The sequence below is a fragment of the Typopeltis vanoorti genome, chromosome 8 (genome assembly GCF_054136105.1).
Source record: "Typopeltis vanoorti isolate ZY-2024b chromosome 8, IOZ_Tvanoo_1.0, whole genome shotgun sequence".
In the NCBI taxonomy this organism is placed as follows: domain Eukaryota; kingdom Metazoa; phylum Arthropoda; class Arachnida; order Uropygi; family Thelyphonidae; genus Typopeltis; species Typopeltis vanoorti.
In genome coordinates, this window is record NC_143556.1 from 20132088 (window position 1) to 20148935 (window position 16848).

At 36.5% G+C, this 16848-nt stretch overlaps 1 protein-coding gene across 6 annotated transcripts in view; it reads left to right on the forward strand.

Moving 5' to 3' along the window:
• LOC150103803 (exonuclease mut-7 homolog) overlaps positions 1-16848 on the forward strand; it is a 317319-nt gene that overhangs the window by 164120 nt on the left and 136351 nt on the right. For all 6 annotated transcript variants that reach the window (XM_090396546.1, XM_090396545.1, XM_090396544.1 and 3 more), the window contains 2 exons: positions 4242-4303; positions 11209-11345. In XM_090396546.1, the coding sequence (XP_090252672.1) occupies positions 4242-4303; positions 11209-11345 (199 nt within the window). The remainder of the gene's footprint in view (positions 1-4241; positions 4304-11208; positions 11346-16848) is intronic.

The following is a 16848-nucleotide window of genomic DNA, read 5'->3' on the forward strand; positions in this document are numbered from 1 at the left end:
GGACGTCCTAGGTGCACCACTATGCCAAACATGAGAGCATTGTTCCAAGGTTGGCTGGATTTGGGATTTATACAGAGTAAGTAACTGGTCAGAAGTGAGGTGTTTTAGAAGCCAAGGATTCTACAAAAGTAATGTGATAATGTCTGAATAGTTTGGAGTGAGGGTCAGTGCTAGAAGAGAGATCTGGTCTTGACTGTTGAGCTGAGCATTGTCAAAAAAGGTGGACAACATCAGGGGATCTTTTTTTTACAAGAAAACAAGCAAAAAAAAAAAAAAAAAGTGTTTTGGAAACATTGGTGCTAGGTTGTTTTTAGCCCAGTCAAGAACACCACTGCAGAATCAGTCTTCAGGACATTTATTACAGATAACTATTTTTTAGAGATACTTGTACTATAAAGGTAAGACTGAATTAAGATGTGAACACAGGGATAAGGATGTTTGGCAGTAAGGCTTATACATTGAATATTCATAACTGTATTTTTTAAGGAAATTACAACATAGAGTAAGATGTTAACTAAAATAAATTTAATTAATGCTTCCAATATTTCAGCAAAGTTACATTGCCATCATCAAGGAATGCAATATAATATGTGTGTGCAGGCACTATACTAAGTAATGAGGCTGAAGCACATGAACTGAGAGTAAGTCTATAGTTTTAAAGAGTTCCTATAATTGGCTCAGACAGGCATCCTTGACTGTCGAAGTACAGAGGATGAGAGCTTACCCGGTTTGAGGCAGTTTCATGCAACCACATTTGTTGAGTAGTTTCTTAAGGCTGAGGCAGATTTAAGGAAAAGTCTTTCATATTTATATTTGATGTCAATATAAATGGAGTAGCGTGGCCTTGCACCGTATCCTATAGTGTCCAAAGCATGGTCAAAAGCAGAGTTTTAATAATCTTCTACTGGTGGGATGGGTGGGGGGATTACTGTGAATGTATCTACCAGTGTGGGTAGGTGGGTTTTCTTGTGTTGTTAAAATGTCTAGGAAGGGGAGACTGTCGTTATTTTCTTTTTCTAAGGCAAACCAGATCCTGGGATGTTGATTGTTTAAATGTGTTAAAAATATGTTGAGGGCATCCAAGCCATGTGGCCAAATGGAGAATACGTCATCAACACAGCAGTTAACTCTATCCCACATAAACCCACAAACAGTGAGTCTATGTGAATCGGAGTTTATATACTGTCAACATATTTTTATATGCTTTATATAAAAGAAAATAACAGTCTCCCCTTCCTAGACACTTTAATTACATGCCATCCTAAAGAATTCCTGGCATTCTCCTGTATACAGAAAACCCATATGCACTGATATTCAGTCACCTTCCCAACAGTATGGGATTATTAAAAGTCTGTATAAGAGGGCTAAATTAATTAGTTCAAATAACAGTGCCTTCTCCAATGAACTTGATCTCATTTCTAAAACCTTCTTAACCAGTGGCTACAATTCCCACCATATCTAAAAAAAATATTAAAACCACTCACTCTCTCCTCCTCCTCTCCAGAACAGAGACTATACCAACGCTATCACTATTCCATATATCCAAGGTGCATCTTAAAAACTAACTAAAATCCTTTAAAAAAAAATACAACCTTCCAACCACTTAAAGACCATATAAAAAATTAGCATCCCTTATCAGCTCAACCAAAGCCCAGCCACATTCCATAGACCTGCAGATGTTTAGTGGATCTATTGTAGTTGTAAAGTATCCTACTATGGCCAAACATCTCAAAGGCATTTGATCAGGTTTGGCACAGGAACCTACTCACCAAACTCCCTTCCTCACTTTGCAACTGGATTCCCAACTTTCTCACTGGTTACTCACTACATGTTATGGTGGATGGTTAACTTTCCTCAGATTTCCCCACTAATGCAGGAGTACCCCAGAGTTCTGTTCTTTCATCCACTCTCTTCCTCTTGTTTGTATATATAAATTACCTGCTCTCACAGAATTTTTGAATCCTATCCGTAGCTTTGCTGATGACAGTACACTCCATTTCATTCGACAAACCTGTTAGTGCTTAAGTATTAGAATCCCAAATTAGAATTGAGAACTCAGATCTCCTAGTTATATCCCATTGGAGCAAGGACAACCTTGTAAACTTCAATGCCACCAAAACCCAGGTCTGTCTGATCTCTCGCAAGGAAGTGCTCGCATCTCCCCTCCCCTTACTTTCAGGAATACTGAGATACCCAAACCCAAACTTCTTTAGAAGACTGATAAGCTGATTTGCACCTCCAATCTTTCCTGGCACAACCATATTTCAACTATAGCTTTTGTAGCTGCCAAAAAACTTAGTGTACTTTTTCGAAAAGACACTACTTCACAGCTGCTAACTCTATATCAAGCCCAAATCCTCCCAGCCATGAAATATTGCTCCCATATTTCAGGTGGTACCCCAAAATCCTCTCTAAGATTGCTCAGTTCTATCCAGAAGAGGGCAATCTGGCTAATTGATGGTCACAGACATTTAGTTTTTGCCTTGTGCCTCTTCTACAGATACTTTCATGGAGAGCTCTGCTGAATTGGCCACTATATCCTCCACTCTCCTCCAAAATCATTAAAACAAGAGCCACTACTAACCAACACCCTTTTACAGTCCACCATAAAACTCACTGAACCAACTTCACTGCCTCCTTTTTTTATTCCATCTACTTCTGTCGTTTGAAACAGTCTCCCCCACTCTGCCTTCCCCAAAGATTACAATCCTCAGCTGTTCAAACAAAATGTGAACAGGCTCCTCCTTTCTTCTATTTCTCTCCCCCCCCCACACACACAGTGCTAGTGTGCTATAGGTCTTGTGGCTCGTGTGTGGATCATATATATATATATCTGATCTACACAGTTAAGGACTGTAACCATTTCCTCCACTACAGACACTCAGGACCTTCTGACCATGCTTTGGACACCTGCCATAGGATATGCTGAAAAGGCCACTTTTTTGTTGCATGAAACTGTCCCAAATTTGGGAAGCTTTCATCTTCTGTTACTTCAGCTATGGTCAAGAATGAATATTTTAGCTAACTAGGGGAGACTATTTAGGATTTTAAGCTTACTCTCAGTTGACATGCTTCATCTTCATTACTTAGTGTATTGCCTGCATGCACATATATTAATATTGTGTTCCCTGATGATGATGGCAGTTTGACTCTGCTGAAATATTGGAAGTATTAATTAAATTTACTTTAGTTAATATATTAGTATACATTGTAATTTCCTTAAAAAATTCAGATAAGGATGAATAAAATATTAAACTTTAATAACCAAATATTTCAACCTGCAAAATTACAGGTCGTCATCAGTAGCTTATCCTTATGTTCATGTGTTATTCAGTCTTACTTTACCTTGTACAGAAGATGTTGAAGCTTGAGATGTTTAAGCATTGCAAAGCTTGTCATTCGAGTAGGATGAGTGAAGAGTGTTATCATCAGCAAAACTATTAATGGGATTTCTAGTCATTGAGAACAGGTCATTTCTATAAATCAGTAAGAGGGTGGGTGAAGTGACAGAGCCCTGAGGAACACCTGCATTAACAAGAATATCTAAAGAGAACACCTTCCACCATCAGACATAGGGATCGATATGAGAAAAATGGCAATCCAATTACAAAAGGATGAAAGCAGTTCATATGATGATAATTTGTTGAGAAAGCTTGATACCAGATGCCACAGGTTTCTCCAAACCTTTCCATAGCACTAGTCTAATGGTAGGTGATGTAGGCGAGGAGATCTCCACTGGTTTTAGATTGGTGAAATTCATACTGGTGGTCATTTGGAACCCCACTCTAGAGACAACAAATAACTTTCAAGCCACTACAGTCCTCCAATAAGCATGGTCACATACCCTGAGCAATTTTTCTATCATCTAAATCATTTCACAATTATGCTCATGTGATTCAAAACCACAGATTGTTGGTTGTTAAGGAGTGAATAGCATATCTGCCAATAGGCCAACCAGGCAGGCATATGATTGTGAAATGGTGTTTCTGGAGTATTTGGCATGCTAACGTTTAAAAGACTGATAAGCTTAGGTTCATGTTAAGGACAAATAAATGGTAAATCATAGTACTATGTTTAATTATTCATTCAAAAATGTCATTCCGAATACTGAATGACTCGTATCATATTAGTAAAATTAAAACTTAATTGGCTTTGAGTTTTATTATTTTATCCATCTTTATTTTAAGTTAAGAGTACATCTTGTATTCATAATTACAAATACAAGCATATTATTTTGATAGAATTATGATGTTGTTGGAATGGATGCAGAATGGAAGCCATCCTTTGGTTTGCAGCTACCAAGGCAAGTACACTTATGTTGTATTCTTTATGTCATAGATTTCTTTACTTATATAAAGTATTTCTTAAAAACAAAGAGAAAGTCCTAACCACACAATGCTAAGGTATGCAATTTTGCATACCTTAGCATTATGTAATATTTTGATCAGTAATTGTGGAAAGTTTTTTAAATTGAATTGAATAATATATTACACTGGACAAGAAATTATTATCCTATTTTGTTCATATTATACCCAAGCATATGCAAGCAGTAGTTTGCACATAAAATTTTAGTAATATCTCACATAAAGCACTCAAATATGGAGCTTGTTTCACTTAAATAGTTGTGTTTTTATTTTATGAGGGGAGGAGGGGGATGAAAAATTCTGATAAACAACTGGAACAAAAATGATATTAAAGGAACTGATATAACCACTAAAAGAACATATCTTAAAATCCTTTAACTCCCATGTTTCATCAAATTGTAATAATTTGCTCTTATCTTTTAGGATATATAAGAAGACATGTCAGGGGTTTTGAAGAAATTCGAAGACGAAGAGGTGTGGGCCGTCATCAAATTTTTCGTACTGCAAGAAAAGTCCACAACCGAGGCTCAACAAACTTTGTATGAGTCTTTGGGAGACTGTACCCCCATCATATCCAACAGTTGCCAGATGGGTGGCCAAGTTTCAAACAGCATCCTGAGATAACAGATGCCCCTGGTTCAGGAAAACCTTCCACAGTGATCACACCTGAAAACATTGATGCAGTACATGCCATGATTCTTGATAGACGAATACCAGCCAAAAACATTGCAAAGACTCTCTGGATATCCATGGAACAAGTTGGGGTCATTATCCATCAACATCCGGGTATGCAGAAGCTCTCAGTGAAGTAGGTCCCCAAATGTTTGAGTGTCGACCAAAAGACGTGTGCTCTCATCTCAAGGGATTATTTTGAGAAATCAGGTGCAAATTTTTTGGCTTGTATTGTGACTGTTGATGAAACAAGGCTTCATCACTATGACTCAGAGACCAAACAGCAGTGAATGGAGTGGAGACACAAAGATTCTCTATGGCCAAAGAAGTTCTGAACCCAAAAGTCAGCAGGGAAGGTTCTTGCCATTGTCTTTTGTGATATGAATGGTGTAATCCTTACCATTTTTTGGCTTGTATTGTGACTGTTGATGAAACAAGGCTTCATCACTATGACTCAGAGACCAAACAGCAGTCAATGGAGTGGAGACACAAAGATTCTCTATGGCCAAAGAAGTTCTGAACCCAAAAGTCAGCAGGGAAGGTTCTTGCCATTGTCTTTTGTGATATGAATGGTGTAATCCTTACCAGGTACCTCAAAAAAAGGTTGCATGCAGAAGCTCTCAGTGAAGTGGGTCCCTAAATGTTTTGAGTACTGACCAAAAAATTGTTACAGCAGCAGTTTATTCAACAGCTCTGAAGGAATTGAAGACGGTACTGAAGGTAAAGTTGATGAGATGATGAAGAAGGTTAATTTTATCTAGAAACAATTGTAATTTATGTTCGGGATGATCCCAGACTGTAAATACGTCGTCGACATATCTTAACCAAATTTTTGGTTTGGGTTCAAAAGTGAATATTTTTTCTTCAAGGTGTTCTAGAAATAAGTTTGCTAGGTTTAGTGATAAAGGAGATCCCGTTGCTGTTCCTTCTTCTTGCTTATAAATTTGACCTTTCCAGGTGAAGTAACCTGATGCAATCTAGCAAACTTGTTTCTAGAACACCTTGAAGAAAAAATACTCACTTTTGAACCCAAACCAAAAATTTGGTTAAGATATGTCGACGACATATTTGCAGTCTGGGATCATCCCGAACATGAATTACAACTGTTTCTAGATAAAATTAACCTTCTTCATCATCGCATCAACTTTATGTTAGAAAAAGAATCTCTACAGGGTATCTCTCCTTTTTGGATTTACACATCCAAAGAAAAGAAGACTGTTCCATCGCCACATCTGTCTTTCGCAAGCCTCAGGTCTCTACATTCACAATTCTTCCACTCATCATCCATCTCAGAAATCTGGCATTATTAAATCACTAGAGCACACAAATTCTGCTCCTCTGAAGAATCTTTAAACCAGGAATTAGAAGTAATCAAAAATACGGCAATCCTAAATGGATATAATCCGAAAACAACTCAAAAAATCATCAGTCACTTCTCCACACATCAAACCAGACAGGAAGAAGTCCATAGGATTCCCATACCTTACGTCAAAGGCATCTCCGAACATCTTTCTAAAATTATGAAGAAATACAATTTTGCCACTACTTACAAACCTATCAACCAAATTTACAACTTGTTACCTTCTCCTAAGGACAAACTCTCACCTTTGATGTTGCCTGGTGTTTATGAAATTCCATGCTCATGCAAATTGTCTTACTTGGACAGACAGGTAGGTCTGTTCAGAAACGCATCTCGGAACATCAAGACCACATTCGTCTTTTTAAACCGCAGAAATCTGGCCTCTCTCAACACGGAATTGAAATCCAAACCATAGGATCTATTGGGAAAAGTCTAAACTTTTACATAGATCTTATATAAACATGAACGTTTATACAAAGAAAGTTCTGAAGCCCTACTACACAGACCAAACTTAAACTGCAACGACGTTCTTACAATTCCAAAAGTATGGGAAATTGTCATAGAAAATTGTGTTAAATAATTATTTTTATTTTATTTTTTTTTTGTAACATGTTACACACATTTAATGAGATTCTATTGTAATCATGTGCCCTAACTATATGTTATTCCTATTATTGTTTTAAACTACTGTACTGATGATGTCCTAAGATACTTAGGATGAAATATTTACAATTAAATAATTTTCACTGTGGTTAATACGTGTGTTTCTTTTAATTATGATCACACCACAGGTTTCGTTATTTAAAAAAGAATTATTATTATTATTATTATTATTATTGTTCCGGGAAACTCCAAGGAGTCGACAGACTCATCGAGGGAGGCCCTAACATCATGTCAAGAACAACTATTCAACATTCACACAGTATCTATCATACTTTGCCTTGAACTCATTCACGGTCGTAGCACCCACAACAGACTCTGGAAGCTTATTCCACTCATTTACCACTCTCCAAGTAAAGAACCTAGCTCTAACACTCTTGTCAACCACGCTCTTGCCCAGCTTCCATGCATGGCCCCTAGTCCTCTCACCACCAGTCATATTTTCAAAAATATCTTCTGGATCAATCCTATAAAAACCCTTCAGTAATTTGAATGTCTCAATCATATCACCCCTCCTTCGCCTATCGTCCAATTTCTGCAACCCACAAATCTTCAACCTATTCTCATAAGGTTCATTCCACAGACCTGCTATCATCTTGGTCACTCGTCTCTGGACCCTCTCCACTTCCTCCCCATCACGAAGAAACCCTGGTGCCCATAGCTGGGCACAGTAGTCCAGATGGGGTCTTATCAAGGCTCGATACAGAGGAGCAACAACTTGTTCGTCTCTGCATGTTAAAGTATTTTTCAGAAGCCAAGTGATTTGGTGAGCTGTTTTAGTTACTTTTGCAATGTGCCCCCTAAACTTCAACTCCCTATCCACCAACACTCCCAAATCCCTGGCCTCATCAATCTCCTGGAGTATGATTCCACCAATGCGATATACTGCTGCTATTCTTTTCACCCCAAAGTGCATAACCTTACACTTTGCCACATTAAATTGACATCCATTTTTCCTAGCCCAGTCCTCCAAACTATCCAAATCATCCTGTAAAATTTTGACATCTTGTGCACTCACAATTGCTCTACCCAACTTTGCATCATCAGCAAACAAGTGAACACTTCCTCTCAGATCCTTTCCAATATGATTGATGAACAAATTGAAAAGCAGTGGTCCAAGAACAGAGCCCTGTGGCACTCCACTAGTCACAAGACGTCTTTTAGACTTCACTCCTGAATAAACCACTCTTTGATATCTCTCCTTCAACCACCCTCTTATCCATCTCACCAACCCTATATCTATACCCATCTGCTCCAGTTTACTGATTAGGGTTCCATGTGGTATCCTATCAAAGGCCTTGGCAAGGTCCAGTAGTATCACTGTAAACCCATTACCCCTATCCAGTTCAGCCGTCACTGTGTTATAAAACGTGAGCAAGTTACTGAGGCATGATCTACCCTTCACAAAACCATGTTGTCCCCCATACAATATCCCATTTTCATCTATCCAATCCTGTATTCTTTTCTTGACTAATTTCTCTAAGACCTTGACAATGATTCCTGATATGCTAATCGGTCAGTAATTTACAACAGCAGTCTTGGAACCACCTTTATGCAGTGGAACTATTTTCCCCTCTTTCCACCCGCTCGGGACCAACCCAGACCCGAGACTCAAATTAAATAAAATGGTCAAGGGTACTGACAATTCATTAGCTGCTTCTCGTACAACACGAGCTGGTATACCATCCAATCCCACAGATGTGTTGACATTGAGGTTATGCAATAGACTACTCACCTCCACTTCATTAACCACAATTCCCGTATAATCTACTGGTTTATTCGTTTCTGCAATGTCACCACCTGGATGATATACTTTTGCAAAGTGCTCACTCAGTAACTCAACTATCTCAACTGGTTCAGTTACCTCCCTACCATCGGCATTCTTTAAAATCAATCTGCCATGTACATTTTTCCTTTTACTTGCTACATATCTAAAAAACTGTTTAGGATTGTCTTTAGCCTGCATGGCCAATGTTCTTTCGTAATCCTTTTTTGCTTTTCTTACCACACTCGTCACCCTTCTGGCCTGCGCTTTATACCGTTCATATATTGAACAATTGACTTGTTAATGTGTTATCACAAAAACATTTTAGTGAAAGAGGAATATTGTGCTTAGTACATGATAATGATGCTGCAACAGGTGATTGAGAGTTCATTGGAGGAAAAGAAAAAAAAAACATTAATATTTAAAATAAAAAGTAAAATTAGTTACTGTATTTGCTGTGGTGTAAGATGACCCCCAAAATCCGGATGACTACAAGTTTTATATTTACTGCTGACAACAGTAAACATTACCTTAATATAATATGGGCAGAGCAATCACTTCTGGTATTTTATATATTGTAATTTATGAACTATGTCTTCCCATACAAATCAATAAAATTGTTATGTATATATACTAGTCTTCAGTTTTTGTGTATCACTAGTATGGTGTCATTAGAATATAAATGAAAAAGTGCATGCTTGTCCTAATGAATACATTTATTTAATACAAATATTAGAACACAATACTTATATCTAACAACACTGCTGCACAGTACATTACTGCAGCAGCTAGATGATCACTTGATTTTTTTTTTCAATCACTGAGTTCAAAGGTTCGCTTTGAATATGCAGAGTATAAGATGACTCCTGGTTTCAGCAGGTTTTTTTTTTTTTTTTTTTTTAACTTCAAATATTGTATTATATCCCAACATATATGTTATATATTTCTCATCACTTTTTGCAAATATTTTAGTTGAAATGCTGTCATTTTTATGAGTTTTCTCTTCTGTTGCTTTCAGTGTGTCCATATTTGTCCTCTTTTGTAATTTTATTTTAATTTTGCTTTTTGATGTGTGCATTGCTGCTGGAAAGTTCCCATTTTTTCTCTTACAGCTGGATAATATTAACACAAGAACATTATTAATTATGGTCCCCTACACTAATTTCCTTGTGGAAGTTTATTTTTTAACATAAAATTACCGATATTAATGACATTCAGTGGAAATCTGTACAATTATACACTCGCTAAAAAAGTGCCAGTTTTTAAGATGTTAGTAAGAATTTTTTTGAAATTCAAATCTGGAAAGGCACTTGGCCTCGTTGGTGATATATGAAATATACAAAATGTTATTTCCCATTTTGTGTGTGTGTGTGTGTGTGTGTGTGTGTGTGTGTGTGTGTGTGTGTGTGTGTGTGTGTGTGTGTGTGTGTGTGTGTGTGTGTGTGTGTATTTAAACGGTTGTTAATAAGAAATTTGCAAAATCTAATACTAGAGTAATGTTCAAATTGATTAGTTCCAATTATTTTCCTACTGTTTCTTCTTTTTTGTTATTGCAATATTGTAAAAAAGAATAATGCTCTAAATAATAATATTCTAAAAAAATTATAATAAATGTTTCATCTATTAAACATCAGGATTGTTCATTTTTTTTTCTCTTTTGATTTATAAACCAAACAACCATAATTACGATTTGTTTAGTGAACTCTGTTAAAACATTCCTCTTTATTGAGAGGCATAAGTATACCACATTGCAGATGGGGGGGGGGGATTTCAGTTGACCCAATATAATGGGGACCTGCTCACAAAAAAAAAAAAAAGTTGAATCCCAGTAGAGAATTGTTACATGAGGTTACCCTTTTTTGTAATTTGAACTGAAATGCTTTCCTTTCGGCGAAGATTTAATGATGAGATAATGAGATATGATGAGATTCATCTATGATGAGACAATTCTCTCATCATTCATCATAGATGAATACATATGGAGTGTATTCTATGCATGACTTATATTTTAATGGTGTAACTATATATACAATCAAATCTATTACTATCAAACATATTGAGATCAGAGGAATAGTTTGTTTCAGCAGAAAGTGAGTTATATTAAATTTCCTTTAAAACAGTGCTGTTTGATATGAGTTCTTTACCTAACTTTTTGGTAGTCTGTTAGAGTAAAGGAGTTTGCTATAATGAGAGTCTGTAACTTATTGATGGTTAAATAAATGTTTATTATAATAAAACAAAATCTTATTACAAAAACTATAGCTATTTTTTATGATTACTGTTAGAATACTGACAAATTTCCAAGAGGCAATTATGATCTTAATAACAGTTTTGACACAAACTTATAATCACAATTAAGGCAATTGATTACTGATATCTGTTTACAGACTTTCTTTGCTCCAGTTAGCAGTGTGGGATTCTATTTATATTTTGGATTGTATAGCCCTTTATGATGTTCTTCCAACTGAATATTGGCATTTTCTGTCTGCTTCCATTTTCTGTAATCCAACATTATTAAAGTTAGGTAAGTTTATTTACAGAATAAATATGTTTATTTATATATTTCTTTTTGTTCCATAATACCACTGCTAAGGTTTTCATAGGAAAACCTTTATTTTATATAAAGTTAAATATTTGCACATGAATGGACTTGGCATCAGGCACCTAGAGAAATTATTTATCAGAATGAGAACTAATGCATAAAATCAAGAAAACTAGATCATCTTGGGAGGAATTAGTTCACCTAAAGATGAGCCAAGGAACAGGACATCCAAAGAAAGATAATTTGTAGATATCCTACTCCTCCATTCATCATCAGGTGAACTGATTACTTCTGTTTATCAAAAGCCTACCTTCACTGGATGTTGCATTCAAGCACTCTGCTCACCATCCTTCTCAGAAGATTAAAATTATCAGATTTTAATTTTATTATTTTATGTGAGAACTTTATTACAAAGTGCTCACATTATATGCTGTATGTTGCAACAACTACAACAAGAACTTTTAAACATCAAATAATATATGAAACTCAATGGCTTCTGAGAGAGGACCACACAATGTCTTTGTTGATTCCTGTAATCCTAGCTCAAATAACTTGGAAACAATATGTAGATCCCTATCCCCTATGCATTTCTGGTATCTCGGAACCAATTTCTAGAATTCTTAAGAAGTACAATCTAGTGGTTACATTTATTTATGTCAACAAACTATCATCATGGTTCCCATCTTTTAAAGATAAACATTCTTTTCTTGCTCTTCCTGGCATCTACCAAGTTCTCTGTGACTCACCTTTCTTACTTCGGATAAACTTGATGTTCAGCGGGAAAAAAATACAAGAACACCAGTCTTATATCATCAATAGGAAATCTGAGAAATCTGGTCTTGCACAACATGGGATACATATAGACCACAATATCCTCTGGTCTGAAACATGTCTACACCATCGTTGTTGCCACAAGTTTGAATGTTTATTCAAAAAAGTGCCATACCCTTATTGCATCGTCCAAACTTGAATTGGAATGACTGTGTATCACTATCAAAGATATTGGATAGTCTTATTTTAATTAATACAGATTATTAAGATTTTACACAGTTATTTTAATCAATACATTAAAAAAAAATACAGTTAAAACCTGGCAATTCATTTCTGGGGATGAAGAAATGCATCTCCAAATTACCCAGATGAGTACTAAATGGGTAATCATTATTGGTGACTTAAATTATCTGAATATTAATTGAATATTAGCGACAACTGTCTCAAGCCGCATGTGTGAAAGAAGCAACTCTAGGACAAAGTGTTAGATTTGATCACAGCATCAGAAAGTGTCTCAGTGGGATGTGACTATTTTGCCATCAGTTGGTGATGGTGATCATGCTGTACTGACCTGGGAAATGGCCAACCATATTGATGTTCCAATCAGGACAGATTATTTGCTGAACTACAAATCTGGAAATTATTACAAACTTAGGAGAATACTGTCTTTCCTTCCATGGTATCAGTTGTTGAATGGGCAGGATATCAGTAGTGCATGGGAGGTTTTTAAAAGATATTTAAATGATGTAGTATCTGAATATGTCCTAAGAGTTTGGAGAACAGTGGCAAATTCTCCATGCTTGCTATGCTAGCTCATTAATTGAGAAAGAAGTAATATTTATTTGTTAATAAATGCATGCATTTATAAGCATTCCATTTAGGCTTTTATTTTTGTAGATAGAAGACGTCTTAAGCTTGTGCGGCAATAGTTGAGCTTTGCGTTGTGTATCGAAGGCCGATGCTTGCTCATTTAGTCAAAGCTACCTTGGCTTGCTCTGTTATAGGAGCTTCCAAGTCCTTGCTGAAGCACTGCGATTTCATGCGCATGCATAGCCATTTCCGCTCCCTTCATGTCGTCTTAAACATAAGGCCATACACAGTCAAAGTAGCTCTAGCCAGTGAGCTTCAGCCAGCGTTTACAAGTGTGTGTGTGTGTGTGTTGCTTGGGAAAATTAAGTTACAACCAACTTTTTATGACGATGTTATTGACCAGTTCTTAAAGCACCATATGGTAGAATTTGTATTCAAGTAGCTAAACTGATAAAGATAGAATATCATTTGTAAAATAAATATTGTATTTGTATGATTAAATGTACATAAATTTCTAAATATGTAGTTTTAAATGGTCAGTAATTCATTATTCCACTAATCAGACTTCAATCACACCTCTCACTCCCTGAATGATAGAGCAAGCATGAATTTCAAGACCATCATTCGCCCCTGTTGGAGAACAAATTGAGTGAGAGTGAAATGGTTGTGCAATCTCATTAAAGAAGAAATCCATAAGAAGATAATAATGTGGAAGGAATATCATGACAATAAGAGAGATGGGAATTATGAAATATATAAATAAAGCTCAGGCCAGAAAAGTTACAAGTATTGTACAAGTAATGGAAAATTGAATTTCAATATGAAAAGAAATAGGCTCCATAGGCTAAAGGCAACCCAAAAGAATTTGATCATGATGCTGCAAGTAAAAGAAAGAATGACCATGGAAGAATAAATTTACTGAATTCAGACAGTACCCTAGTATCAGAACTAGATGAGGCGTAGTTCAAATAATGAGTGCTTGCTTTGCCAAGATCTGTCAAATTGGTGTATATAACATAGTGCACAGTACTATCATTACATTGGATGAAGAGATAAGAGATGCATGAGAAGGATCTAGAGCTGTTGCATAACCACTAAGAATTCATCAATCGAGACACATGGGATATCAACACATTTGCTAAAGGAATGTCCAATCAAACTCTCTAGGCCCTTGACTTGTTTGTATAATTTGAGTCTTATAGCTCAGGAAAGATCCCACAAAAATGGAAACAATGTATAATAATGCCACTGCACAACGGTGGTGCAAAGGCTGATGTATCCAATTATCGACCAGTTAGTATCTCTGGAGTAATTGTGAATACTTTAAATACGTTAATAAGAACTTGCGTACAGAAATGAGTGGACAAGGAAGCTGTATGTCATTCATGCATTTGCAAATGAGAGAATGCAGTGGTTGTTCTACTGTGATATGAAATGAACATCTGATGGACACAAGAGAGTGAGAGAAAGAGAGAATATATCAGGGGCGAATATTCCGGGTGTGGTAGATGTGCATTGTACACCCACAAAATAGCAGTATACCGATATTATATTTTTGCATTTATTCCTTCTAAAGGCTCATCTAATTGTTTACTACCTTCACATGATTCCTAAAATTAAACACAATATATTAATGCTTCATGAAAAGGACACTTTTCAAAACATAAACATTACACCACATCCTTGTTAATAGCCCAGGTGTACAGTCACAAATACTGACCTTTGATCCATTTAAACAGAATGCAGATGGCGCAGCGTGTCAAATACTTAGCATTCCAGTGGTTTTAAATGGTCCAGAAGGCGAGGCAAGATGTGCGCTGAGATAATAGCAAGCACCCAGAAGTTGTTAGTGGCTGTGATTGGTTATTGTGTGATGTAATCCAATCAAAAGTTGTCATTTGTCATAAGTTGCTGTTTTTGTTTTCTGAGTTTCATCTGTTTTACATGCATGAAGTGTTAACTATAAGGAATTTAGTTTAATTAAGTGTAAGCAAACAAAGTTTGCACCTGAAGTATCTTTAGGACTGAGGCAATTCGTAGCAAAGGTGAACCAAGCTCTCATCACTCCTTGTCTCATAATGTATCTCCCATAATGCAAAGCACATCTCCTTGCGGACATGTATAATGCTATGCATTAAGGGAAGGGCCACTACCCAGACCGGTTTCGACCTTTATTGAGGTCTTGTCAGTGGGAGCCAAACCCAGAATTGGTGATACTAAGGCAGAAGCAATGGAGAGGTCATATTTACTTATACGAGTTGCCAAAAAGTGTGCCACCTTATTATTAAATTACTCTGGCTTTAGAGAGTAATTTAAGGTCTGCAGGAAGTGTCCACCATGGAGTGAACACTGGAAGTGTTCACTCCATGGTGGACACAGGAAGATGTTGGAAGTTTATTTTCCACTTGGTTAGACTATAATGATTTTAGTTTAATCCTTTATCCAAGTGTAAGCAAACAAAGATTGTGCCTGAAGTAGATTAAATTAAATTCATTAAAGTCTAACCAAGTGGAAAATAAAATTCCAACATCTTTCTCTAAATCCGAAGTGTGAACTGATGTGTTTATGATACCAATATAGACATGTTTTTAATATATATTTATAATTTCAGGGTGCTTAAGAGTCAAAGCTGTATAACTGAGAGGAGACCTCCACATAGCCTTTAAAGGAATGCAGAGAACCGACCAGAGCTTCTGACCTAATGTCCAGTCCTTACCTTCTTGTGGTGTACCCTGTTGGGTATTTACCTGGATACTAAACGAATGAGGATGGGCTGGCAATTTGGGATTTAGCCAACCAAATTTTATTCTTATTGGCTTGAACCAAAATACAAAATGATAGCACAGCACGACAAAATTTCATGGGGCGTCGCCTGGTTAAACAAGACCACCCGTTGTTTTCACAAGGGAACCAGGGCGAACAGCAAAAAGTCAACTACTGGAACAAATCTGAAAGCACACCCCAACTCAATATCACCAGAGTTAAAGTTCGTTACTATCTACATAAGAAGCCTGTATGGCAAAAAAATGGAGCTAGCTGAAGAATTAGATAAGTACCAGATCGACATAATAGGGGTAACTGAAACAAAAAGACAAAAACTGGTGAGATCTTTCTGAGCAATAAATACAAAATGTTATATTCAGACAATGACAATCAAAGAAAAGAAGGAGTAGCCGTAGTATTCAACATTAAGTACAAGGCTAATCATCTTGAATGGCAGGCAGTCTCAAGTAGAGTGATGTGGGCAAATATCAGAATTGGGGAACTGAACAATGAGACTTATTTGTGCCTATGGTCCCACAGAAAGTTCTACTAAGGTAGAAGTGGAGGAATTTTTTGAGACTTTAGAGAAAGCAACTGACACAATGAAAAAGGAAATGTTAGCCCTTGAGGACTTTGGCAAGAATATAGAAAATAAATATCAAGAAAGTGGCAAAATATTCTGGAGATTTCTTGAAGAATCTTAAGAATGGAGGAAAGACTGTAAAAGGAGTTAGAGATGATAAAGGCGACATGAAAACAGGAGGGAAAAAAAAGATATCCTTGAAGTATGGAGTAATTACTTTGAAAAAGTGCTAAATGAAACAAACAGTGATGAGAGCATAGTGGTAAAAAACACTGACCAGGCGTGCAGTCAGGAATACATATCCATACTTGAAGTAGAAAAAGCCATCAAAGGCTTGAAATGTGGAAAGGCAGCAGGAGTAGATGATATTCGACCAGAAATGCTGAAGTATGGTGGTATAAAAGTCTTACAGTGGCTGCACTGAATAGTTCAGAATTGGTGATATTCCCGATGATTGGAGTAGAGCTCTCATAGTACCCATATATAAAAAGGGAAATAAAACAATGCGAGAATTACAGAGATATCTCCCTACTGAGTGTTCCTGGCAAGATCTATGCA